The following is a 24450-nucleotide window of genomic DNA, read 5'->3' on the forward strand; positions in this document are numbered from 1 at the left end:
TTCAAAGCGTAGAAATCCTCCTTCAGCCCGCCGCCTCTCTTTCATCTCAGTTTCGATGAAAGGCTGATTGAAGTGGATTTAACAGCCCAAATCAATATGGCAGCTAGACTCAGTTATCAGTCTACTTTGCACCAAGAGCCGATATTTCTTATGTATTGTATTCTCAACATATGGCCTAACATCCTCATCGATGCCGTCCGCATCGATCTGCTGCTCTCTGCCAGGTCCCACCCCCGCTGAAGGGAGTGCTGCCAATCGACAGCGCCTAAAAATACCCCAGCCTTCATTCTCCCTTCAATGGAGACTTACTTAAGCTTTCCATCTGAATCAATATCAATAAAACCCTTCGAGACACAGGGTGGAGGCGGAGGTGTCGTCACTGTTCAGCAGTAGAAGATACAGTTTGGAGACGCGAGATGACAGCTTCGCACGGAGTCGCTCCAAGAAATCGATCCGTTTAGTTAAAGAATCCACAATTGCACTAGACTTGATTTCACATTGTTTTATATCCATTTAGAAGGAACACATACTCCAGTTACTTGTTGCTAGTGAGGAAAATTGGACAAATAAATCTCCCTTTTATATATGAAGCTTTTTAAAAACAGTTATTGAACATATAATTTTGCAATTGTTGCCGCTAAGAGGTTTATTTTTCTTTCTTTTGTTGATAACTGGCTAAATTTCCGTGGCACAGCAATTACAGATAACGGCGAGGCTGCTTTGCACCGATATATTTTCATTTCAGGTGCATTTCTCCTGGCTGGTCCTCTCAGTTATGATATGTTTTCTCAAGGGGAGTCCTCCTGAGTGAAGCTACAGAGCGGTTTGATAAGAAAAAAATGTTTTAGACAGTAACAGAAACAGTTTCAGTCGCAGTGAATCAAAGAGCGCGGGCTTCTTTCTTAAGTCGCCAGTTAACATCAATAACGGAGAAATCCATCAGCGCAGAGGGGGAACAGAGACACAAACAGACCAGAATGCACTGCAGCTACCAGACATACTGAGTGTTTTTTACTCACTCTCTTAATCCATCAGTATTTTTACACCTTTAATAACTGTTGTTTTTTTTGGCCACTTGTGGGCAGCTGAACGATATTGACCTTGCGCCAGCACAAGTGAAAAAATGGTTTGACATTTACAATACATAAACAGCTCTAGTGCAACAGAGAACATAAACACGTAAACATAAACATAAACATAGAAGTTGCCATAGCTAATATGTCAACAGTTTCGAGGTCGACCACCATTGTTTTTCCAGGGCTGATATTAACCGATTTTTAGAAGTTAATGAAACCAATATCCGATATTTGGAATATGCATTTACAATAAAATTTAAATCTTTATGTCAGTATTTAAAATTTGGAGTATAACAAACTCCAACAAAAAACATTTTTTAAATGCCTTCAGAAAATGTTTAATCAAAACTGACACTTTTAAGATCATATGCAGCAAGTTCCCAGCAATGTGAAAATGTGAAAAAAAAAAATTAACAAATAAAAATAGCTCTACGAGGTTTTACAAACTAAAAGTTCCTGTCATGCCATTTGCACTTTTTAATTACTAATTAGTTATCATTAAAATGGAATGCCAATACCGATAATCGGCTAAATGCCCAATATCACCCCCAATAAACATCCAGGTCAATAATCTGTCGAACTGTTGCTGACTTACACATCCAGCAGTTATGGAACAACATTTTGATTAATTTGGAGAAGTTCAGCTCATTTATTGTCTGTTGGTACGCGTGAATTGACCCACAGGTGGGACAACATGATGTCAGTTGAAAAGTTAATCCTCTTGCGTGTCTTCTGCCTTCAAGATGATAGATAATTATTTCAAGTTTTAAATTGTTTGAGAAAGTCGGGAGTTTCTTCTTTACACGTCTGCTAACGAGAGAGCTGCTTGCTGCGTTCACAATCATCGACTTCTCGCAGCGTTGAGCGACACGTGGTGGAGTGATGTGATGCTTTTGATTCCTTTTAGTGGGTTTTACCTAAAAAAAAGTGTTTTTGCAGCAGGATAACAACTTACAAATGTACTACTTAACATTTATATATTTTTGCCCGATTAAATAATAGTGATGTTTTTTTCTGTTGAGGACCGTCTCTAAAGCTCGAAGATTAACCCAACACGTTCAGATCTGTTCTCCAGATCTCCGTCTGTGAACAAACTTCGTCTAACACAAAGAAGAGCTACAAACTGAACGAGAGAGCAGAGAACAAACAATCACAACAGAAAAGTACTGAATCTAACTCTAAAATCACAGACTGCTGATGTTTAATATACGCACATGCATGTTTGATGGCACACTTTTAGGCCTGACCCAAAACTTTAGGTGAAGGACAAATTTCCACCAGAGAAGTGAGTTCAGCTGACATGTTCAACTTTACTCTCTCTGTCTCTCTCTCTCTCTCTGTCTCTCTCTCTCTGTCTCTCTCTCTCTCTCTCTCTGTGTCTCTCTCTCAGCGTTAATGAAAGGCATGCAGTCTTAGTCATGACTCTGCTCTCTGTGAGTACATTTGAGATGCGACCCAGGGGATCCTGGAGGCCATTTACTCCTCACAACACACCCACACGCATGGAGGCACATACACAAGCAAGCCAACCACACACACACTCATGCACACACACGCACGCACCAGAGACCTCTGTCGTTGATGGAGCTCCCTGCAGGAGCCACGGGGGAGGAAGGAGAGGGTGAGAGAGACACAGAGGGGAGCTGGAGACTCTTAAAAACTAGAGAGGGGGAAATATTGAAGAGTTGACGAAGGAGAGGAACAGAAGCAAGAGATTGATCGAAGCTCAGAACAGCGGGGCAGAGGGTATGTCGAGGAGAGAACAGCAAGGGCTGCTGGGAAAATAAGCTGAAGCAAGAAGCTGGAAAGATAAGAAAAGGAAGAGGAGTGGAAGAAGAAAGGAGGAGCGGGAGGAAGGAAGGGCAGATATGTAGTGAATACAAACATTTCAGCTGGTGATCACAGTGATGCAGAACAAGCAAAAATCTATTTCAGTATCATAAATATATTTATCATTCTCGTCATTTCTGCTCATCATAGTTTGCTGCTCGTGCAGAAGCCCCGGCATTACTCAAATTACGCAGATTGCAGCCTTATCGTAACACGAAAGACGTAAGCAGTAAGAATGGTGTGACGGTTTGGTTCATGCCCCAAAACTACTTGGTTCTGGTTTGGAAGTTATCGAGGATGTCACTAAAAACACTGCGTACGGACCGATATATTAAAAAAATGCTCAGCTTTGAGTGGCACAAACGCGCTTGGAAAAGGAGTGGTGTTTCGCTAAAATGACTCGCCTTTGATGTCACAAATCCAGCTTAAAAAGAAGCAGTGTGTCGCTAAAAAGCACCTGGCTTTGAGTGGCACAAACACAGCTGCATAGGGAGCAGTGTCGCCAGAAACACATTATTTTGTAACTTTTTACTAATTCCTTACAAATTTGAGGCAATTTCTTGGTTTTGATTTGAGATTGAGCTAGTTTGCTCTGATTTCAAAGGGTTAAACACTACATTCAGTATCAAAATTATATCCTGATGACTGTTTGCATGCATTTCATTACACTCAAGAGAATCAATACAAGAGGAGACTGCATCACAAAGTGTAAAATCACCCAAATCCTTCACTAAAATCAGCTGTTGCTGGCTCGGAAATAAGGCTCGGATGCCACTCTGAGCCTTATTTCCGAGCCAGCAACAGCTGTTTGTACTAATAAGTGTAACTCCAAACTGCAGCGGTACCGCTGATCGCTCCGTTTCCATTTGATGGACATTTACCCAGAGTTCCCTGCAGCACCTGGAGAAAATGCAGCCTTCTTCATAGTCATTACTGTCACTCAGCATCAGGCGACCTAATGACCATTTACACTCTGGATGACTTTTTATCATCCGTGTTTAATGTGATTTGAACTCAGTCTTTTTATGCCCCGTGCTTTTTGCGGCACTTCACCTCCCAGGTGTTCTCCCGTCAATCAAACCGTCCACCCCTCTGTGACCAAGTTTTCATTTCTCTTTGCTCTGTTCACCCATGGAGGCTATCAGTACATACTAATGCTGAGTTCAGTGCAACGATCTGTTCATTGTTTTGGTTTTAAAACCAAAACAAGTATTTTGTTCGTCTGTTTAACCCAATGAAACCTGAGCAAATCCACTTGATTTCTTTTGAAACATGGGGAGAAAGCTATTCAAAGTACATAAAAATTAAAAGCAGGAAAAATAAATAAAGTTAAAACAAACAAGGAAATGACCTGGAAAAGGTGCTTAAAAATTAAATGATTTTGGTAACCTAATTTTAGATATGCAATGATGATTATTTTATTATTATTTTTTACTTTTTCCCCTTGAAAGTTTTCCCATGTGTTTTTAAAAAATATTTTCTTTGTTTATTTCTTGTAATTTGTGAAACAGTTTCTTACCAAGCTGCTTATTTCCGTTTTCCCCATGTTTTTGGAGAAATTGCACCAATTGCACCAATCAGTATTCAAAGGTTTAAATACTTTTGAAAGGCATCTGAAAGCAAAACATTTCAGTTTTCAGTTCATTAAGGCAACTGAAAAAGTCGGGAAAAGTTTCAGTTCTTAAGTTATGTAACAACCGTGCATCCATTGGAAAAAAAAATACATTTAAATAACGTATAGAACCTACAAACAGAAAAGCAGCAAATCCTCACTATAGAGGCACTGGAATTTTTCCTTAAACAATTAATCACTTCTTAAAAGTTGTTTCAGATCATCAATCAAACCACATAATTTAATGTGCAGCAAAATTATTTTTCCCACAAAGGTGTGTCCTGTGTAATAATGCGACTGGTTTTAACCACAACACTGTGGGAAAACTGGCAAACTCTGATGTGAGAAATGCAAATTTTTGTCTGTTCATTGTACTTGGTAATTAATCTGATTCAGAGTCTGATTATAAATTGTGTTTTGGGAGGCTGCAGTGTAATGTTTGCTTGTTAGACTGTGAAACACGCAGCTCTGAGCGGCTGTGGTTTGGGTACAGTGTGTGTGAGGCTACTGACCTTTGAGGAAAAGGTCAATTCTGTTTGTGCACGTAACCAAAGTCTCTCTGGTGGAGTCGAACAAAAACAGAGGACCGGCGGATATGAAAGGGAAGGCCTTTTTCTTCATGACCAATAGCAGCTTTAAAAAATAGTCAAGGTTTAATTTATATACCTAAATACCTACTTAATAAATCAAAGAAAAGTAGAATCAAATTCTGTTTAGTTAACACAAAAAAAGAAAAACAAAGAAATTAATCTCTAAACAAACTCAAAAAGATTGAAATACATTTTTGGATGAAAACTTCACAGACTTTTGTAATTGAAAAGGAGCAAGTTAAGTTTCTATTGTCATATTTCCCACCAGCCGCAGCTTTTGATTGCCGCTGTCCTCAGAAAGCCTCTGCTACATTTTCTTCGGGCTATTCTTCTGTAGTCTGCAGATTACGAGGCCATTGGTGTAGATGTTGGTGCTGCACGCTCTAATCTGTTTGGCAACGAAGCAAAAGGTCTCAGGGAAATGAATCTGAGACATCAAAGTATGACAGAGGAGCGCCGCCTGCCAAACGGCCTGCTGGAGCCGCACGCTTCATTTAGCCAAGAACAGTTTTTACCTCAGTCAATCTGCTCCACTCTTTTGGCAGTGTAGTGTTTTTTTAAACTTTGAAACCAATTAAATGCATTTGACTTCATCTTTGAAAGAGAGATTTATGCAATTTTTTATAATCTGGCTTCAAAGCGACAACAGAAAAGAAATTTATGTGGAAAAACACCCGTTTTATCAGCATTAAACACGAACAGGAGCTACAGCAGAGCGGACTGTCCCATCTCCAGTCCTGCACATTCAGCTTTTTTTTTTTTCTAGAATAATTTTCAGCTATTGAAAAATGTGTGTGGTTATTTCTCTGCTCGCACGAAGTTAGGGATTTAAAACTTGAAAGCAAAAATCCAAACAGTATTTGATTTGTCCACAAAAAAAGGACCTGTGAACTAACATTTTCAGCCATTTTCTCTCAAATCTCTGGCTAAGAACTGCAAGTAACAGTGTCAGTCATTTTAGCAAAATCCCCACAAACAACATTATTTAAGTTAAACAATAATTGCAATGTAAATCGCTAAAAACAAAAGTAAAAATACAGGATAACAAACATTGCCACGGTGTAGAGGTATAATTAAAACCATTCACACTAAATTAAAACAAGATCTGATACAAGGTAGTTAAACAGTCATGATGATGTAAAAGTGTTTGTTATTAAGTTCTTTTGCAGATTATTCCACGTATAAGGAACACTGTAACACAATGACTTTTTTCCTAGTTCAGTTTTGATTTGGGAAAATTTAGCAACAAGCTATTTTGCAACTGAGTACAAAGATTATGTGAGTTTAGAGTCAAAAGTGATGAACTATAGGGAGGAAGCAACTGTTTCAAGCTTCATAGATGAATAGAAACCTGCGCTACACGTCACATGGATACAAAATGAGCTAGTTCAGCTGTAACTTTGCGTCATTATTGAGGAGCAAAAAGATAGCATGAGAAAGAAGATGGTGAAAGACACCAGAGGAGGAGGGGATGAAGAGATTGAAAAGGTGGATTTGTGCCAGAAAATGTGTTACATTGAAAGTGCTGCCTCACTTTAACTGCTCCACAAGGACTAATACAGCTGCATTAGTGCACTGCGGGGACACAGGTGGAAGGGACGGGGAGTGAGAGATAAAACGGAGGTAATGAAGAGGGGAGGAAGGAGAGGAAGAGTGGGGAAATCACGGAGAGAGGAGGAATTGATTACTTTGGAGGGAAAAGAAGAGAACGTGGGTTGAGAAGGAGGTAAATTCAGGGTTAAGTGTTACCAGTAAACAGAGGAGGAGGCACGGGAAAAGGTAAAAACTTAAACGTGATTAGTAGAAGAGGAAGCAGCCACTAACGAGCCATTTCCACAACATGCTGCACATGGAAGTAAACACAGATACATAAACATGCACCTGCACATGTCCGCTGACACACACACTCATGCATACGTACGCATGTGAGCGTCTAAGGAAGGGTGGCATTGTGGGACGCTACAACAATAGGTCCTGACAGCTCTCTCTGGCAGACCCTCGCCTGTCTGCTGCCATCGCTCCAGGCGCTCTGTGTGTGTGTGTGTGTGTGTGTGTGTGTGTGTGTGTGTGTGTGAGAGAGGTGACACGCGGCCTGTGACAGTGATCCGAAGTGAAGTCTGGAGTCTGACTCACCTCCGCTTCGGCAGCGGACGCTCTGAGCCGACACCAAACACTAAGGGAGTCCTGCTCACTACGGCTTGTCGGGGTAATACCGTCATCCATCCATCCGTCCGTCCATTCTTCTGTCTGACTGTGTGTGTGCGTGTGTGTGTTTGTGGGAGTGTGTGTGTGTGTAGCATTGTATAAGATGTCTGGGACGACCCCATATTCCCTTGAGCTTCTGGAGGTTTCTGTTTGGTACTCGATGTCCTTCATGATCCAAAGAAAAACACAGCATTCTTTCTCTTTCCTGTGCTGTTATTTATGGGCTTTTAAAAGGGTATTTCAGGTGAACTTAAAAATATTTACATCACTACCACCAACTCTTAGAATACCATAGTTAGTTAACTAATATCTAGCTTATGTGAGTGATGTTTGAGGACATTGTATACCATCATACTTTCCTAGAAAAAAAGTAACTCCAGTAAAACACAACAGAAGACTTTGGTCTTCCTCAGCAGTGGCACCCCAGCCTGTTCTCATTCCCAACCATGACATAAATAATGTAAAATAACAGTAAAAAAAAACAACTTTGACAGTGTTTTTGGCTTACAATCCCAATGCCAAATGGCACCTTTTGCGTCTGCCTGATACACCCCTGGATGGCATCAGCTGAGAAGCGGTCGCGTTGTCATTATACACTGCTGAACGGCCAGCACCTGCCACGTCAGCCTGATCTGTGGACAGGCGATGTCATTGTGACAGAACAGCCAGACAGAATCTGTCACATGCGCATGAAATGCCACAGAACTGTGTTGGGCGGGCGGGGGCGGCTAAAAGGCGGGTGGGGAGGTGGATTGGTCCAACAAACCCTTGACTTTCATGCAGGAGCCTGGTGTTCCCTTCCCATGTAAATGTGTTTTTTTTTTCTACACCTTATCACGTGCCTCCTTTCTGTTTGTTGACGTTCTGGTGAGGCTCAGACGCAGAAAGACAACTACAGCATAATATGTAGACGCCAAAGTCCACTGCAAAGCTGCAACGTGTGAGGATTTGGGAAAAGAATGTGTTGAGCACCCCCGGAAATTTTCAATAATGTTGGCCATATGGGGCCACCAAAAATCTTGGGATGGCACAAAAACAGGAAAAAAAAAACAAAAGATATAACTGAATTTCAGGGAATCATTTATGCTGTTGAAGTAAACAGGCTAGTTGAAAACTGTGTTAATTCGAGTTATATTGTGCAGGATTGTCAGTTAGCATCTGTATAAATGGTCGCCACTGAAAGTAAAAGCCAACCCCAGATTCTGTCATATTTTGTGTTTCGACTCGCTGTGTTGTGGTTTGTTCGGCACCGGCTGGTTGGCTGTTTACAGTCAGGCACCTGGTTGCTACCTTCTATAAAGCCCTGCCTCACCTGCGTAGAGCAGGTGACGATATAAAGAAATCCATCACAAGCAGTTTCAGTATTCAGAAGGTTGGGAAGCCCCAGGTTTTTGCTCACAGGGATTACTTTCCCATATGTTTACCTCGTTATTTAAAGCTGTGTTTAATATGAACATCTGACTTGGTAACATATTTATGACAGACGATAAGGAAAAGCTTAGCAGGCCTCCTTTGAAGACTGCACATAGAAGGGTTGCTGCTGTAGTGTGATTTTGTACTTGATGGTAAAAGCAGCTTCCATGAAGTTTTGACAGTATGTGAACGGCCATAACTTCCAACTAAAACAACTTTTGAATCTACCGTCACATCGTCACACAGACAGAAGTCATGTTGTTACAGTTAGAGACTAATTTTAATGTGCTGATTCCAGGTCAGTCGAGGTCGCTGCTGTGTGTGAGCTCACGCTGCTCTGATGATTTCTTCACTGTGAGATTGTTGAGAGCGAGTAACACAGATACTAAGCTGTGTGTGTGCTCCTGTAATATGATTTTATCTTTTACAGTCTTCTTAGTGTGCAGTTCTGTGAACACCCGGAGGAGAGAAAATGCAGTTTTAGTAAATTTGTCTGTATAAGTTGATGTCTCAGCCTGCTGTTCAGCCTTCCTCGAGGCGTGCTGTAATTTTGTTTCTTAAAGTCCCCCCCCAAAAAAACAGTAAAGCTTTATCCAGGAAAGCAGCTTAAGAAGATTCAGAGTCCACATGCTGATGGCTGAGCAATTTTGTGGGTTTTCTATAAACAAAGACTGCTTCCCAGCATGGATTATACAGCAGGACAACAGTTTGTGTTTGTCCCCGTGCACAAAGACAGATCCATAAAGAAATAGTTTTCCCAGTTTGGTGTGGAAGATTTTGACTGGCTGCACAGAGACCTGAACTCAGCCCGTTCCAACACGTCTGGTCAGGGTTTGGCAGTATTCATTTTACTTTTCCCACTATTGAGATGTGTAACAAATTACCCTAAAAACTAATAACTCATTACAACCTTACATTTGTTGTTGTCCACCTACTGATTTGAAATCCAACCATCAATCACATCCATCATTTTTGTCATTGCTGCACTGTGGGTGCACGTCACGAAGCAGCAAGCTAGCTTGGAAAATAGAGGGATTTACATAGCTCTACATGTTCCCATGACTTTGACTTTGTCAGGAGGAAAAATGACAGGAACATTTCATTCACTAACATAACAACGTGAAGCTAGTGGAAATGCGCCTCACAAAAGATGAACCTCCTGCAGCCACAGAGAAAGCTGTAGCCTTACACTGGCTAAACAACCACAACAGGATTTTAATTTTGGGCAACAGACCAGAACAACAAAGAGCTAATGAGGCTTGGGTGGATTAAAAGTTACCAATCTCCACATTTCACTCTCCATCTAATACTAATCAAAGGCAACAGAAGACCCCCTGGAAAAAAGTTATTTTCGAGCCTTAGCTGCTTAGTGGGGATCACCCTGATAATCACAGAGGTGCATATGCAATGTCTGAATTTTGAGGAGAAAGGATAAAACGTTCATATATACATACATAACATAATAACAGGCAACGCAGATATAAACATAACTATAGTCTGGCTACTGTACACCACTCAAAATATTCAATATTAAAACCTATATATGTCATATACCAACATTAACATTTTTATAAAATATGTGATTAAGTGGCTCTTAAACCAACATTGTGAGGTGTTATGGAAAAGTGCTGTAGCTACTACTACTGTTGCTAGGGAGTAATGAGTAAAGTCATAATTTTTGGTAAAAATGAAATAAAATCATTAACCTGTAACTTACCAGTTTACTTTCAAGAAAAAAATCCATTGACTCTGACTTTTAGTGCACAGATGGTCATTTGGCGATCAGCTGGTAACGCCATTGCAGTAGTGAAAAGCGTTAAAGGATTAATATTATGCCCACCTTCTGGTCTCCCAGCCCCAGCTCCAGTCAGTCTGGTAACTCCAGAAAAATGAAGAGTAGCAAAATTAACGTGTAGACTGACATGTTTAAATGGTCAAAAATATCCTCAGCAGCGTCCCCTGTTTGGGGTGAACTGGAGTCGGACCTGATCAGCAAACATCAAACCACAATGAACATGGTTTTGGAGTGAGATGTTAGTAACGTATGGATGTAATGTACATGTGTCTGTGCAGTGCTGGTGATGGAGTGTATTCTGTAGTCTGCTCATATTTTGTCTTAAAATATATTTTTTATTGTGAAACTGGATATTGAACTGTTTTTTTTTCTCCTTCAGCCCTTCAGGTCAGAGATGCTCATGGACACCTGTCAATCAAATTATTGACCAGTCGCTTCACTCCGTGTATCGATCACTCTCTGACTTGCTGGTAAGATCACACAATCCATCTACTAGTCTGTGCATGCATGTGTGTTTATCTACACACACACACACACACACACCACTTAGTACACAGGGCATCCGTCAGTCGGTCCATACATAATACAGTCGATATTTTGCAGTTGGGGAGGGAGGGGTTTCCTGTGTAAGGTGATACCTCAAACACACCTGACAGACAAGAACAAACCCAATGGAGAGTTAAACTGTTGAACTAGAAAGCAGCTTTTGGAGAAACCAAAACCTGTCAGAGACTGTCAGGGGTTTGTGTATGATTTGTGTTTTATTGGGTCTCTATCCAGAAAAAAATGTTTTTGTTTTTTTTTACATTTCACAATTTGGAAGTTATGTGCAAAAATGTAAAGTTTGTTATTTTGGCACTTTTCACACACACAAAAACCAATCAGTTCCTCTTTAGTCTCCACTAACTCTCAATGAAATCTGTTAATGTAGTTTTCCTGCAAACTTCCAGACAAACGGGACTGAGTCTCCTTGTCAGAGGTAATAAGTGACAAACAGAGCGGACAGTACAACCAAGCGAGACACTGTGCTATCGAAGCATGTGGAGAGCCAATAGATAAGCTTCAGTGCTCATGTTGATAAAGGTTTTTATAAGAGGACAGCGTGTGCTGGGACAGACTCCAGCCGCCCCCCGTGACCTTGGAGGGAGTAAGTGGGTTAAGACAATTAATTAACAAATGTCTGAGGACAGTTTTGGTTGCTGAAGCCTGCGAGAGAGCCAAAACTGTGCCCTCCTTTACATGTGTACATCTCACTCTGTCAGATTTGATGTTTAAATTAGAGCTGGATCAGTTTTTGTGTAAAAATGTTCACACCGGTTTGATATTAAGCAAACACAGAAACAGACCGGTATCCTGAATTTTACCACTAGACTCAGCAGCTGCTCCCCAGTGAAAGATAACGACATGGTGTCTGAATATGGCATCACATCGCGTAATATCAAAGCTCTCTATACTGAATACATTGAAGATGTAAATGTGCTACGTCATGAAAACAAAACCACATAAATATCAGCTGTGTGCTGAAGATCAGACTGGAGAGGAAACCACTTAACAGATCTCTGAGTAGCCTACTTGTGATCTTTCTACATTTGTCCTTTTTTTAACAGAAAACACATTTTATATTCTGATAATCACTGGAAATGACAATATAGCCGACAGCTCGTAGGTCTATATTAACTTTGGTCACTTAGCAGAAAGTCTCAGCTCCCAGGCGATCTCACTCCAGCCAGCTGCCACCTTTCTTATATTTCTGTCATGAAATTAAGTAAAAGTTCATTAAGTAGGCTCATTTTTGCCAAAAGTTAATAAGTTACCCAGACACGGATGGAGCCCTCTGCCGGCACTGTGTGTTATTTTTGCCTCTATTTATGCACGTTTTCTGAAAGCTTACTGATACAGATGAAATAGAGGTGTAGCATATTTCACGCGAGAGGATAGGAGACGATGAAGACGTTTAAAAAATGGCAGAACAGAGCAAATCGATAATATGGTGAAAAAAATTCTCCCTCCATATGTTCACTGTATTTAATATCCTCACTGACCACTGCTGTCTACAGTGCTGCCTGCGTTAACAGGGAACATTATTACAACCTACTCCATCGTCGCCTCATTCGTTGTTGTGTGAAAATTTTGACTCCGTTCTCTAGTGCTATCTATTGGCCGTATCTATGCCAGCGTAAAGGGGGCGTAGAAGTGGCAGTGACGTTTGTGACACTTAAAACAGATGCATCTATTTTTAGTAGGGTGTAAATTAACCTTAAGTCATAAATTGCTGCTGCATTAAGACGAGTGTTGCATAGTAGCTGAGACAATGTTCATAATGAAATTAAAGTCAAACCTCAGATCATAACACAACCTGCCCCCTTTTTCTTTTGTGTAAAGCAACACAGACCAGTTGAGACGGTAAACATTAGCTGTGTGCAGTTTTCTGACTTCATCTTAGAGGACTTTTGAGTATTCAAAATCCAGGCAGTCACCTCTAAGTGCCTTTTAGAAAACTGTAAAATTGCCTGCTGCAGCTCTTGGTTACTTTAAGCTCTACTGAAAATTCAGGCCGCACGGCAGCTTCAGACTTCCATGTTGAGAACCTGGAGCGTGTCTGCGGCCACGGAGCCATTGTGATGTAAATTTAGAGGAGAAAACGGGAAACGAGACACTCAGGAAAAACAAGACCAGCCTGGAGGAAGCGTCACCTTCTTTTTCCATTACTGGCCCAAATCGATTTGTCTAAAAATAAAACGGGCAGGACTCCGCTCTGATCGCGTTGCATTCACAGATGACCGCACAGGCCAAGTGTCTCATCAGATGCGACTTGCATTATCCAACCTGTGTTTATTTATGTGGAAATGGAGCTGCTGTCTGCCAGACTGCGAGTCTGTTCTTTACTCTGCGTCGGAGCGTCTCGCTCCATCGCTGCTTCCTGCCAACTGAAACACAGAAGCCAAAACAGGACTACACTTACAGACTGACGGATAAGATTACAGCTCAGATAGCGCAAACATTTACAAACAAATATCCATATAATGTATGGATTTCATTTTTGATATATTTGATGACAGTCATCTGATTGTCAGGAGGCAACTTTGAAAAAAAGCAACAGTTTTCATATCTACATGTCACTGAACCTTTTTGTCTGATGCACCGTTCAGCCAACCTCAGTTGCAATATTACTGTTCATTGAGCCGTCCAATTTTGGATAATTCCCATGCTGAAGCAGGGAATCTGTTAATTAAGGGCTTCGGGGTTGAAACGTGAACAAAATATTCATGATTTCCACTCACAGGCGACTAAACCCCTGACTTCTTTTTTATTTTCACAGGTAGCTTTGTTCAAAACGCTTGCGGTAAAACATTGAAAAAAGTATAATTGTTTAAATGATTACAAACTTAACGCAAATGATGATGAGAATCTTGTATTTATCGGCTGGTAGACTGATTAACGTGGGGTTGTTTCAGGACATAACATGCTCGAAATCACTGCACGGAGACTGAATCATTCATATCAGGCGACTCAGATTTCCTCTCTCTGCATATAAACTACTGTAACGTGTGAACAAGACAGACAAGAACAAGCAGCCAATGTACAGACAGTACAGACGTTAGCTGTAAGGCAGCTGGCAGTGTAAAAACGAATCGCGTGTGTGTGTGTGTGTGTAGTGCTGCTGTGTGTGTTGAGACTCAGCGTCAAACAAGGGCTGCCCACTCTCACACTATCTCACACTGTCTCACACCAAAAAAGATGAAAACACAAAGCCTATATGCTGTGTGTTATGGGCCTCAGCACACGGGACAATATGTGAACGCCAGACTTCTCTCCAATATTGGAGAGAATATTCATAAGCACTCCAGAAATATATAAAATAAAAAACTAACTCTACACTAATAAAATACTAAATAAAGCACTTTCTCAATTAAGTTAAATAAAGTACTGTTCTTTTACAATTAAATAAAGTTGTAATAATAAAGTTAAATAAAATACAGTTGTAATAATAGTTTAAATTCATATCACCCGCTCCCACTTTCAGGTATTTTGAGTCAGTTTTAGTGCCTAAGCTCACTTCCTCTCACGACTTTAAATTTATTTCATATATTTTTGCTGCATCTAAAATTTGCTTTCTATCAATCAAGAGATTAACCTTTAATATTCATCCATTTGGAGGCGGCACAACAAACTGTCCACACACCACTGACTGACTTTGACTTCACGAAGTGGATACAGCCTCTGTGTTTGCAGCCATTTGGATATTTACTCATCCTGATAAACGTAAGTCAAATATTCACTCTCCCTTTATGTCTCTTCTTCTCTTATCAAATATCGATAAGAGCAGCTTTAAGTAAAAATTTAGAGGTGCTCAATAATTATGCTTTTTAGTGCCGCTAAAATGATGTGATGAATGATTTCTTTAGTCAAATTATGTAATTAGTCAAATATTTAGTTGTTGATAGATAGATAGATAGATAGATAGATAGATAGAAAGGTAGATCAAACGTAAAACAAACACAGAAAAAGACTTTTTTTTAAAAAATAGACAGATTCAAATAAGCAATGAGAAATTGCATCTTACATGTTCAAAAAGAAGTAGGAGTATTATTAGCAGTATTATTACCTATCCCTTCTAAGCTATTACCTGGATTCAATGTGTAGTCTGCATGTTTTGACAGAGGCAAAACACTAAATATCTAAACTTTATACTTCAGTTTTAAGTATTCAAGCAAAGAACATTTTATTGTAATGCTGTAAATGACAAAAGAGATTCGCAACACCTCCTCTGTGAAGTGATAACGCCTGCTATCAGACCCTCAGTGAGAACAACCAGTCTCATCATGTGTGATTTCTTTTTTTTTTTTTTAAGTTTTTTTACTGGAGGTTTGTGTCTCTTTTTAAAACAGAAAGACGTTCTGATGAATGAAACTGTCCTCATGTGATGGTGACCAACATCTGATACTCTGTTTTGCAGCTGCTCTTCACTACGTCAGCACAGTCATTGTAAACAGAAGAGCAGCAGCAGTGGAGAAGACGTGGCCTCAAACAACCTCCACGCTGCTCTGCTCTTTGTCAGCCACTGGCTGGGATTTGGAGGAAGATCCGTTGGAGTGAAAGCAGTTGCTTGAAGCTGTTCATTGCAGACAAAAAAGGCTTTCGCAGTCTTTGATAACGGCAGATTGTGGAAGGAGAGAAATGGCAAAATTATTCTCTTCAGCGAGGAGCAGCAGTCGTCTAAGCTTTATGCATTATTTTTATTTTAAATGGCGCAGAGGTATTATCGGTCACTTGAGAGCAACTACGTCTATTTCCCTGAACGTAGACGTTTGCTGTTAAAACGCACCACAAACTACAAGTCAGCACATCAGCTTCACTCTCAAAAATCATGCTTGGTGCCCATTTTTGCCTTATAAATCTCATCTAATTCGAGTTGCTGTTTGATATATCGAATATACTCCAGGTATCTTGGCTTTTTCTGCATGTGATATATATAAAATGACTATATTGCGAACATATTTATAAGCCACTGGCGTTTCGGTTCTCACATTCACACACACACATACAAAGCAGGGCTTTTGCAGAGCTCCCGACCGTGACTATTTAGTCACACTTTGCGACCATGGAGCACTAGTGCGAATTGCAAATATTATTGATATATGAACTGAAGAGCTATTAGTTTGTCTCCAGCTGACAGAGAATAAGTCACATTTAATGGCACTGCAATAACAGTCTAACTTTATAATTAGTAGTGGCAGCTGTATAAGCAGGTGAGACATGTGAGCTCCAGTCACAACTATCTAGGCATATTTTGTGACCTCCGAGTACCAGAGCGACTTGCAAACATTAGTAATGTATGAACTGGAGAGGTGTTTGTTGGCAGCTCACATTGAATGAATCTTAACGGTTAAAGGCGCCGCGGTGTCTATTTCACTGTCTGCTTATGTTAACATCCAACTGTTGACTGGGCGCTACAAGTCCACAGCAAAAACATCGACACTTCCGTCCTGAGACGAGCGGGGTCCTTCATAATAAAAGCACCATGAGTTCTGCTTTGATTTATTTAATATAACAATACTTTAAAAAAATTAAATAAAATATCATTATTTATGTACTTTAACGTCCTTACAACCAAACAACAAATCTCCCCATGCAGTGTCACTGTAATTAGTCTGGTGCTGATTGGTAGCAGGAACATTTAAAGTGAAAAACAAAGTCGAACGAAAGCCAGCATGTGTGTGGAAAATAGTGCTTGAAACTCCATATCTGGCACTACGGGGCTAGTGGTCAAGAGTGTAATTGAAATCAGCGTGTTAGTATTCAAGCCAAGGATGGTTAGTGATGGTGCTGCTGAGTAGAAGCGGATGAGAGGCCCAATTTGGAACTGTTGTCCCCCTGTCCATGATTTCCTCATGCCTCGCCTGCACCGAACAGATATATTTAGGCACAATCAAGCCTCGAATGCAATGCAGAAATGATTTTGATATCCAGCTCTCAAACCAGCTGATTTCTCAGAGTGGAAGTGAACGGCATTTCAGCACATCAGACACCCCGACCTGATTTTCTTGGTACAAGCCTCTGTCAGATATCATCTCCTTCATTTCTGGCTGCGATTATGGATGGTGGACGTGAAGATGCAACTGTCGGCCTGAAATCTTCTGTGTGTCTGTCCTGCTGTCTGAGTGACGACTGTTGAGCATCATCTCTGCTGTAACTGCGGGATAATTGAGTGTAATGGCAGGCGGTGATGCTTTGGTTAAATGGTACTCTGAAGGAAGCAAGCAGCTGCAAAACAATCTGACAGTGAGAGACCAAACCATGACGATGCTGCAGAATAAATGAGGTAATGGAATAAAACTGATATACATGCATAAACAATATATACTTTTGCTTGGTTTCTAATTCATGGTTATTTTCCTCAGAGAGAAGAGACCGTTTCTTCCATTTGACGTTTGTGATCCACTTGGACAAAGTCAAGGGTGAGATGTGAACGAGCAGAAGAAGAGAAAGCTGTTGACCCATATTTACTGTAACATTTTCCCTCCCCTCCCCTCGCCTCCCTCCGTTTCTCATTGACCTCCCTCTTTTACCCCGGATCTATTTTTAGCAGCGGCCTCTCTCACTCAGGCCTAATATAAGAATAGATGCTCCTCGCAAGAAACGCAGCAGGAAATATTCTGCTGGCAGTGAGTTGCTCTATCACCCTGAATGATTTTACAAATTCTCTCACTCACTGCATCACTCTTCTTCCTCACAACTCTTTCGTTCAATACTTCGATCCGATTTGTGGACCTCTACAGAGGAGGTTTTATTGAGCTATAAAACACTTCATTGATTTTGGTGAAACACTTAACAGCTCCCTCTTATTTACTCATGGCGCTCTACTGGCGTCTCTCTCTCTCCCCAACAAGTCCACGTTATCGTCTCTTTTTGATGCAGAGGTTTGTTTGTTGCATCAATCTTCTCTACTTCTTCTCTGCTGCTTGTTTACTGAATATCAAGCATTATTCTCACCCCGATGAACCAGAGACAATGTCCTCTGTCCTCTGCATTTTTATTTTGATTGTTACTTTTCACCTGAGTTGGTAAATCATTAAACTAAAAAAAAACAAACAAAAAAAAAACCCATTCATTTCCTTTTGTTAGGCTATCTATCTGTTGGTGCTCTGTTTACATGTGTGGGAAGAAATAATAACTGTCAGTGCAACATTTTGTCTCCTTGTGCCTATAGCGGACAATTTTTGCATTTATATATGAATATTTGAAATCTCAGCAAATAGATTAAGCAGATGATATAAGCACGCATGTGTCAAAAGCCAACAATGTTATTTGCACCCGGTTGTATGTAAATAGATAGATACTTGATTTGTCCCTGTGGGGAAATTGGTTTGCAGCAGCAATAACATGAGAGTAGAATTTAAAGAGACAGGACAGAGGAAATGTTTTGCCAGACCAGCTGGTCTTATTAAAGACTATTCAGTGAAGGCTGGATGGGAGCAGAAGGCGTTAAAAATAAAGGGATGGTGTCTGCTTAGATGCTCTTTGGGTGTGCTCAACCTGGCCTCGCTTTAATGGATGGCGTCTGACATGAAATAGAACATTTTCATGTGTACAATGCTATTTACACCTGGCTGTTTATTCCTGGGCATCCCAGCAGCGTTGGAATACGACGTTAACACCAAACAGGTGTATTCAGCTAGTTTGTGTACAAGGTGGTGCATTCAGCAGCGTTATACATGGTGAATACTGTAAATAATAGTGATATAAGGCTAAAAATAATAAGCCAACATTAACTCACACGGGACTCAAACCCCAGTTTCCCGGATGAACGTCTTTTGCTTCACCCATTTTCCCACCATGTCTTACACTGTGCATGGCTCGTGTTGCTCTTTATACTATGTCACCTGACTTTGGCAGTACATTTGTGAGTGTTTTCCATAAATTACCACTTATATCTCAAAGAACCCTAACCCTAGCCAGGATGTCTCTGCCCTCACCTTAGCTGCTCTGAACTCAGCATGTCAAGTAACAGCTAATCACAGCACATAAAACAGCATAATAAGGCATTATATTGGTGCAAGCAACCAAATAGCTGCAGTATGCCTATCATCACACAGGTGCAAATAGACACTCTGAATAAATGATCAGCAGCATTAAATGCAAAAAAAGTTCTCCTCACTACTGCCTTTTTATTTTATGAACTTTCAAGGACAGTCTGCCCCAGGTTCATCTTTATATTGCCAAATTGAGACTTTTAGCATAGTTTGACCTTGTATTGCGTTGGGTAGTCAGGAAATTTAGAGCAGGTTATAAATGTTTTATCGTTTTGGGTCTGTATTCAAACACACTGATGGAGCTCAGCACGTTCACCAAAAGAAAAATTAGCCATTGTACGTCTCTGCAAACCACAAAGACATTACATTTGCAATCAATTGTAATCAAGTGTGTTTTGTGCCAAAACGTAACCACTGTATTGTTGGAATGAAAGGTTAAATGTATCCGCTGCATCATAACATACGGATGTGATGTGTCCATGGTTTGCAGAAACATTTCTGCCTGTGCTTTTGGAAGGTTTTTGTGTGTGCTTATCCAGTTACTCTTTCAGTCGGAATGCCAATGAAAACTATGATAATGATGTTCATGTCAATATTTTTATTGACAGCTCTCCTCTCATGTGTCTGATTGTCCTCTGTACGTGGACACCTCACTAACAGTTCTTAAATGCTCTGAGCCCAAACATACTGCCACTTTGTCCCTGATCAAGGTCACATAAAACCATCTATAGAAGTTGTTGTATGTCTGTATCTCTTTTGCTAAATACTCGGCAATGAAGTTTAGCTGCACTGCAAGAGATAACCTCATAATTAGAGTGGGACTGTGATTTCTTCTACCTTTGATTGTCTGTATTAGTATTAGTTTCCGTTAGTGGCTACTGGTAATGATGCAAACTATCCACTTCCTATTCTTCTATTCTTTCCAACTAACACAACAAGGAAGACACTGCAAACAGACAAATCACATCATTAAGTTGCAAATACTCTAGAAGCAAAACAAACATTTGCAAGAAACGTCCAGGATTGTCAAGTTAGTGACGATCCTGTGATCTGATACAACAGTCAGATGTTTTGCGACCTGCGTTGTTTTTCTACTTTGCCCTCCTCGAACAACACCACATTTTTTGCTCCGTCTCCCCTGTGTTTAGCCCTGATTTATAAGAAAACCTGAAGCGTTGCTACGGATTCAGCCGACCTCACTCTTAGCTCACTCCTCGCGGCGTCTGGAGAGCATGTTTACAAAAATGAGAGTATCAACCGGAGTGAGATAATGTGCCCGGCACACAGCTCGCGTAATATGCTTTGATCTACTTCTGACACCGCAAATAATGGAGAGAGAAGGAGGGAGAGGGAGGGAGAGAGACAGCCAGAGGAGATAAGATGAGAGAAGAAACACAACAGGGAACACACCCACTTATGAAACCAAAAACAACGCCGGGTCGTTTTTGTTGGCTCTTCTAACCACCAGCTCCACTCTGTCCCCGTCCTTATCGTTCCTCACCAACCACCTCCGTCCCTCTCCTGATCGCTCTCCGTCCGCCCGCCTGGCTCAATGACAATCAGAGGTCAAATGTCCCCTCCCTTTATTTATTGAAATCTCCCAGCAGCCTCCATCTGTCCTCATAAAGGAGCTGATGAGGCTTTGATGGAGCGTTTAAAAGACGGACCGAGTTGATCGTCCTCTGATACAGTGTGTGTGTGCATGTGCATACATGAGCATGTGAAGGCACCAGCTGCATGTTTCACTTAATGGGAAGTGATGATACACACACACAGAGGAGTGACCATGCTTTCCTTGAAACAGACAGCAGAGCGTTCTGAAGTGCGTCTCATGGGTCTTAGTGTCTTTAGTGAAGAGGCTTCTGTCGAAGGTTTAAAGCTCTGTGTGTGTGTGTGCGCGCACGCTTCCATCTTTGTGAGGACCAGTGTTAGACCTTGAGAGTAAGGACATTGTTGGAAAGTAAGGACATTTTGTTCCCCTTCAAAGACTCTTGAATATTTTAGGGTTGAACTGAAATTTTTATTCCCAGTTTGTGTATAAAAAATCAATAAATGTTCTATTTTTTTTTTTATTTAGTATAGAACCATTTTTCGAGCTGCTTGCGAAAACAGCATCACAGCTTCTGGTCTCTGGTTAACTGCGATTTGAGAGCTGGCGTTGCAAAGGGATGCGCCACCAACTTTGGCGCTAGTGATTGGTGTATCATAGCTCTGAGTAGCCTGCAAGTGTTTATACAAGATGTTACATTTACTAAAGACCGAATCCCAAATGTTTGTTTAAAATAACTTCAGAAGTTGAGAGAGGGTAGTTAGACGCACACCATGTAGGTGCAAGGCTATCAGAAAACGGTATACATGAAGATAAAGGTAACTCCTGCGCACGTACTCCATGCCACATAAGTTTGTTTTGGATCTTCACCAGGTCAGATGTTTCATTTGGCCTGACAAAGGAATAAGCAGGATCAAAACATCTGAAATAAAATTGTGTGGCATGTGTGCAGGCGTTTCCTTTTTCCTAAAATAACTTAGGCCAGAACATCTCTGCATCACGTACATAAAATGAAACGGCACTAAGCAAGCGCTGCCTCGAACGGTTAATTTTTAGCCATGTAAAAAAAAAAGCAATAATGAAAATGACAACAGAAGTGGGTAGATTTCACATATCTGCGAATGAAATCAATTGCCAGTTGCCTACGTGCAAGTGAAGGTAGTTGTTAGTGCAACGTCACCTTGATTTGGTCTATGACGGCAATTTAGGACATCTGTCCCTTTACAACAGTCAACAGTTTGAAGGACCCACTGCAAATTTGCAAATGAGCTTTTTTCGTCCTTGTGCCACTGGTGGATTCCAAAATCTACCAGCCACTCAGATGATGGAAGCAAATTTAACAGCTACTTGCATTCTGCCAGCATTTGGCTTTTGGACACTTCATCATTTGGATAGGGGGGTTATCACCTGTGTAGAACTTATTAGGAACTATTCAGGTGCAGCCCTGTTGTCAAAAGAAAACTTTGGTATATTATAGTACAGAAAGTTTCTGCAAGCCATGAATACGTAATATTTGCATGTTTCACACATCAATGTTTCTAAAGCAACATCTTATGTAGGATGACTTTTCATAAGAATGTGAAGGGGAGGGTGGATGGCATGTTAACTCAGACACAAAGACACCTGCCACGCTGCAGATCACTGTGAGACCAACAAACAAGCTGTGCTTTCTAGGCCATGTTTAGATGACGGCCCTACTAAAAACAGTAAAGTCTTTCCTATATGTTTTTAAAAAATGTGTTTCCATATGACAACATTGTGAGAAGGATCTTCCTATATACACAGATCCACAAAAACAACCAAAAACGCTGTAGTATGCATGCCAGGCCAGTAGTTGGCGGTGTAACTTTGTAATGAAACACCACAGAAGAACACTATGAGCATGCATGAAGTGTGGCCATGAAGTCGCCCTTCTCATAGGGTCCACGCATTGCATTGTTTTCAGGGCCCAAATACGCTGTTGTTGTGTGGACAAAGGCCAAACCACAACAGAAGTTTAATGTTTTATGCAGGAATCATTGTCGTGTAGAAAGCCCGGTAGGCTCCGAACTCCAATCTTTTTGACGACTTTTTGTTCTTTACTGAGTCATCCTTACTGCTTTTTCTGCCTGGACCCCCGCCCAAGTCAGGTGTTTCAGGGCCTAGACATGATCTTTCCAAACCATAATCAAGTGGTTTTCCACAGGTAAACCAACGTAGTTTAACCAGTACCTTACCTGCAAATGTAACATATCTGTGTTTTACAGATATGATACTGCTAGCATTTTTTTCTGGCAGTTGGGTTACTGAGTGCCCACCCACACTGATATTCCATTAATGTAGCTGGTGCTGCCACTACAGGAAACCAAATATGACAAAAATTTCTTACAGTATTTCATTCCAATATTGAAGTTAAAAAACACAGAGCAAATATCTTTCACCTTACCAACAATGCCTTTTAATTTCAGTCTGACTTAAAGTTATTGCATCGTGTGTGTGTATGTGTGTCTGTGTGTGTGTGTGTGTGTGTGTGTGTGTGTGTGTGTGTGTGTCGCTGCCGGCACCGTTGACTTTGCAGAATTGACCTACATGTGCAGTGCGTTCAGACTCACACCTGAGTTTACCGAGCCCGGTTCTGACTCATCCTGCACGAGCCATGCCCCGACCTTCCTGTGTGTGTGTGTGTGTGTGTGTGTGTGTGTGTGTGTGTAAACCCGGTGTGCACTGCCTGCGTCTTCAATATATTACGTCGCTGCATGACGCACAGTAGCGAGAGACAAGAGGGAGGAGAGGAGGAGAGAGAGAAGGAAAGAAGGGTGCAAGGAGGGAGGAGGGGGGAATTTTCTCAGACACCCAGCATGCAATGACCTTAGTTTTATGTCAAGGCGGAGGTCTCTCTCTCTCCACACACACACAATCATACGCGCACACACACACTGCCCGGTGTCATCCATGTGGACACGAGGACGTCAAGCCGCATCTTATTCCGCTCACATCCCTGCTGCCTGTCTGTCCCGCCTCTCCCATCCGCGTCTCCGCTCCAACACACACACTCCAAACACACACACACGCACACACACACTGAGCTGTAATCCCTATAGTAAACTATGCACACACTACACCCCAAAAAAAGACTCCTGCTCCCGAAAAAGAGCAGAAAATCAGATTCGCAGCGCTGCAACTCCCTCCAGGATTATTCTAAAAGTATTACAGGAATATTGGAGGTTTATTTCTGCCGGTGCCTCACTGCTCCAGCTGCATCTCTTCTTCTGACCCTTTTCTTAACATCTCCGCTCTGCCATCACACGCATTCCTCAGTCTCTAAGTCCCTTCATCCATCCATCCATCCATCCATCCATCCATCCATCCATCCATCCCTCCACATGGCAGAAAATAAAGCGGTGTGTTCTTACTGATCGTCCGGGATCCTATGCAGCCCATGTTGTCTTACAGAGGCTCGAACAGCTCGGGGAAAATAAAATCCATCCGTCCAGCGGGCATTTCTCCCCGGATCTCTTTCTCTCTCTCTGCTCTCCTCCTCTTCTTCTTCTTCTCCTCCTGCTCTCTGTCTCCTCTTCTTCGCTGTCCTCCTCTCCTCCGTATGTGAGAAACAGAGAGGGTGTGTATGTGCGTGTCATCCGCGTCGCTCCCCCCTCTCTCTCTCTCTCTCTCTCTCTGCCGTCGTCACACACTCCGGTTTCCCTCACTCAGTGTCGCTTTCTCTCTCTCTCTCTCTTCTTCTTGTGTCAGACACAAACACTTTAACAAAAATACAGTCAGGCTGTCAAAGGTTGATTAGATACACTCATAATCAAACATGAACACACACACACACACACTGGGTTGAGTTTTACAGCTGTTTTGTGC

General features: G+C 41.3%; 1 protein-coding gene across 3 annotated transcripts in view; it reads right to left on the reverse strand.

Annotated features, from left to right (window-relative positions):
• The window catches only part of LOC121957802 (involucrin-like), a 62738-nt gene extending 38573 nt beyond the window's left edge, over positions 1–24165 (reverse strand). For 2 of the 3 annotated variants that reach the window (XM_042506582.1, XM_042506581.1), the window contains exon 1: positions 23997–24165. In XM_042506582.1, coding sequence (XP_042362516.1) covers positions 23997–24024 — 28 coding nt within the window. In that variant the 5' untranslated portion in view covers positions 24025–24165. The remainder of the gene's footprint in view (positions 1–23996) is intronic. The other variant, XM_042506583.1, reaches the window with a different exon arrangement.
• Positions 24166–24450: the final 285 nt, after the last annotated feature.

Source organism: Plectropomus leopardus, chromosome 18, assembly GCF_008729295.1.
Source record: "Plectropomus leopardus isolate mb chromosome 18, YSFRI_Pleo_2.0, whole genome shotgun sequence".
Taxonomy (NCBI): domain Eukaryota; kingdom Metazoa; phylum Chordata; class Actinopteri; order Perciformes; family Serranidae; genus Plectropomus; species Plectropomus leopardus.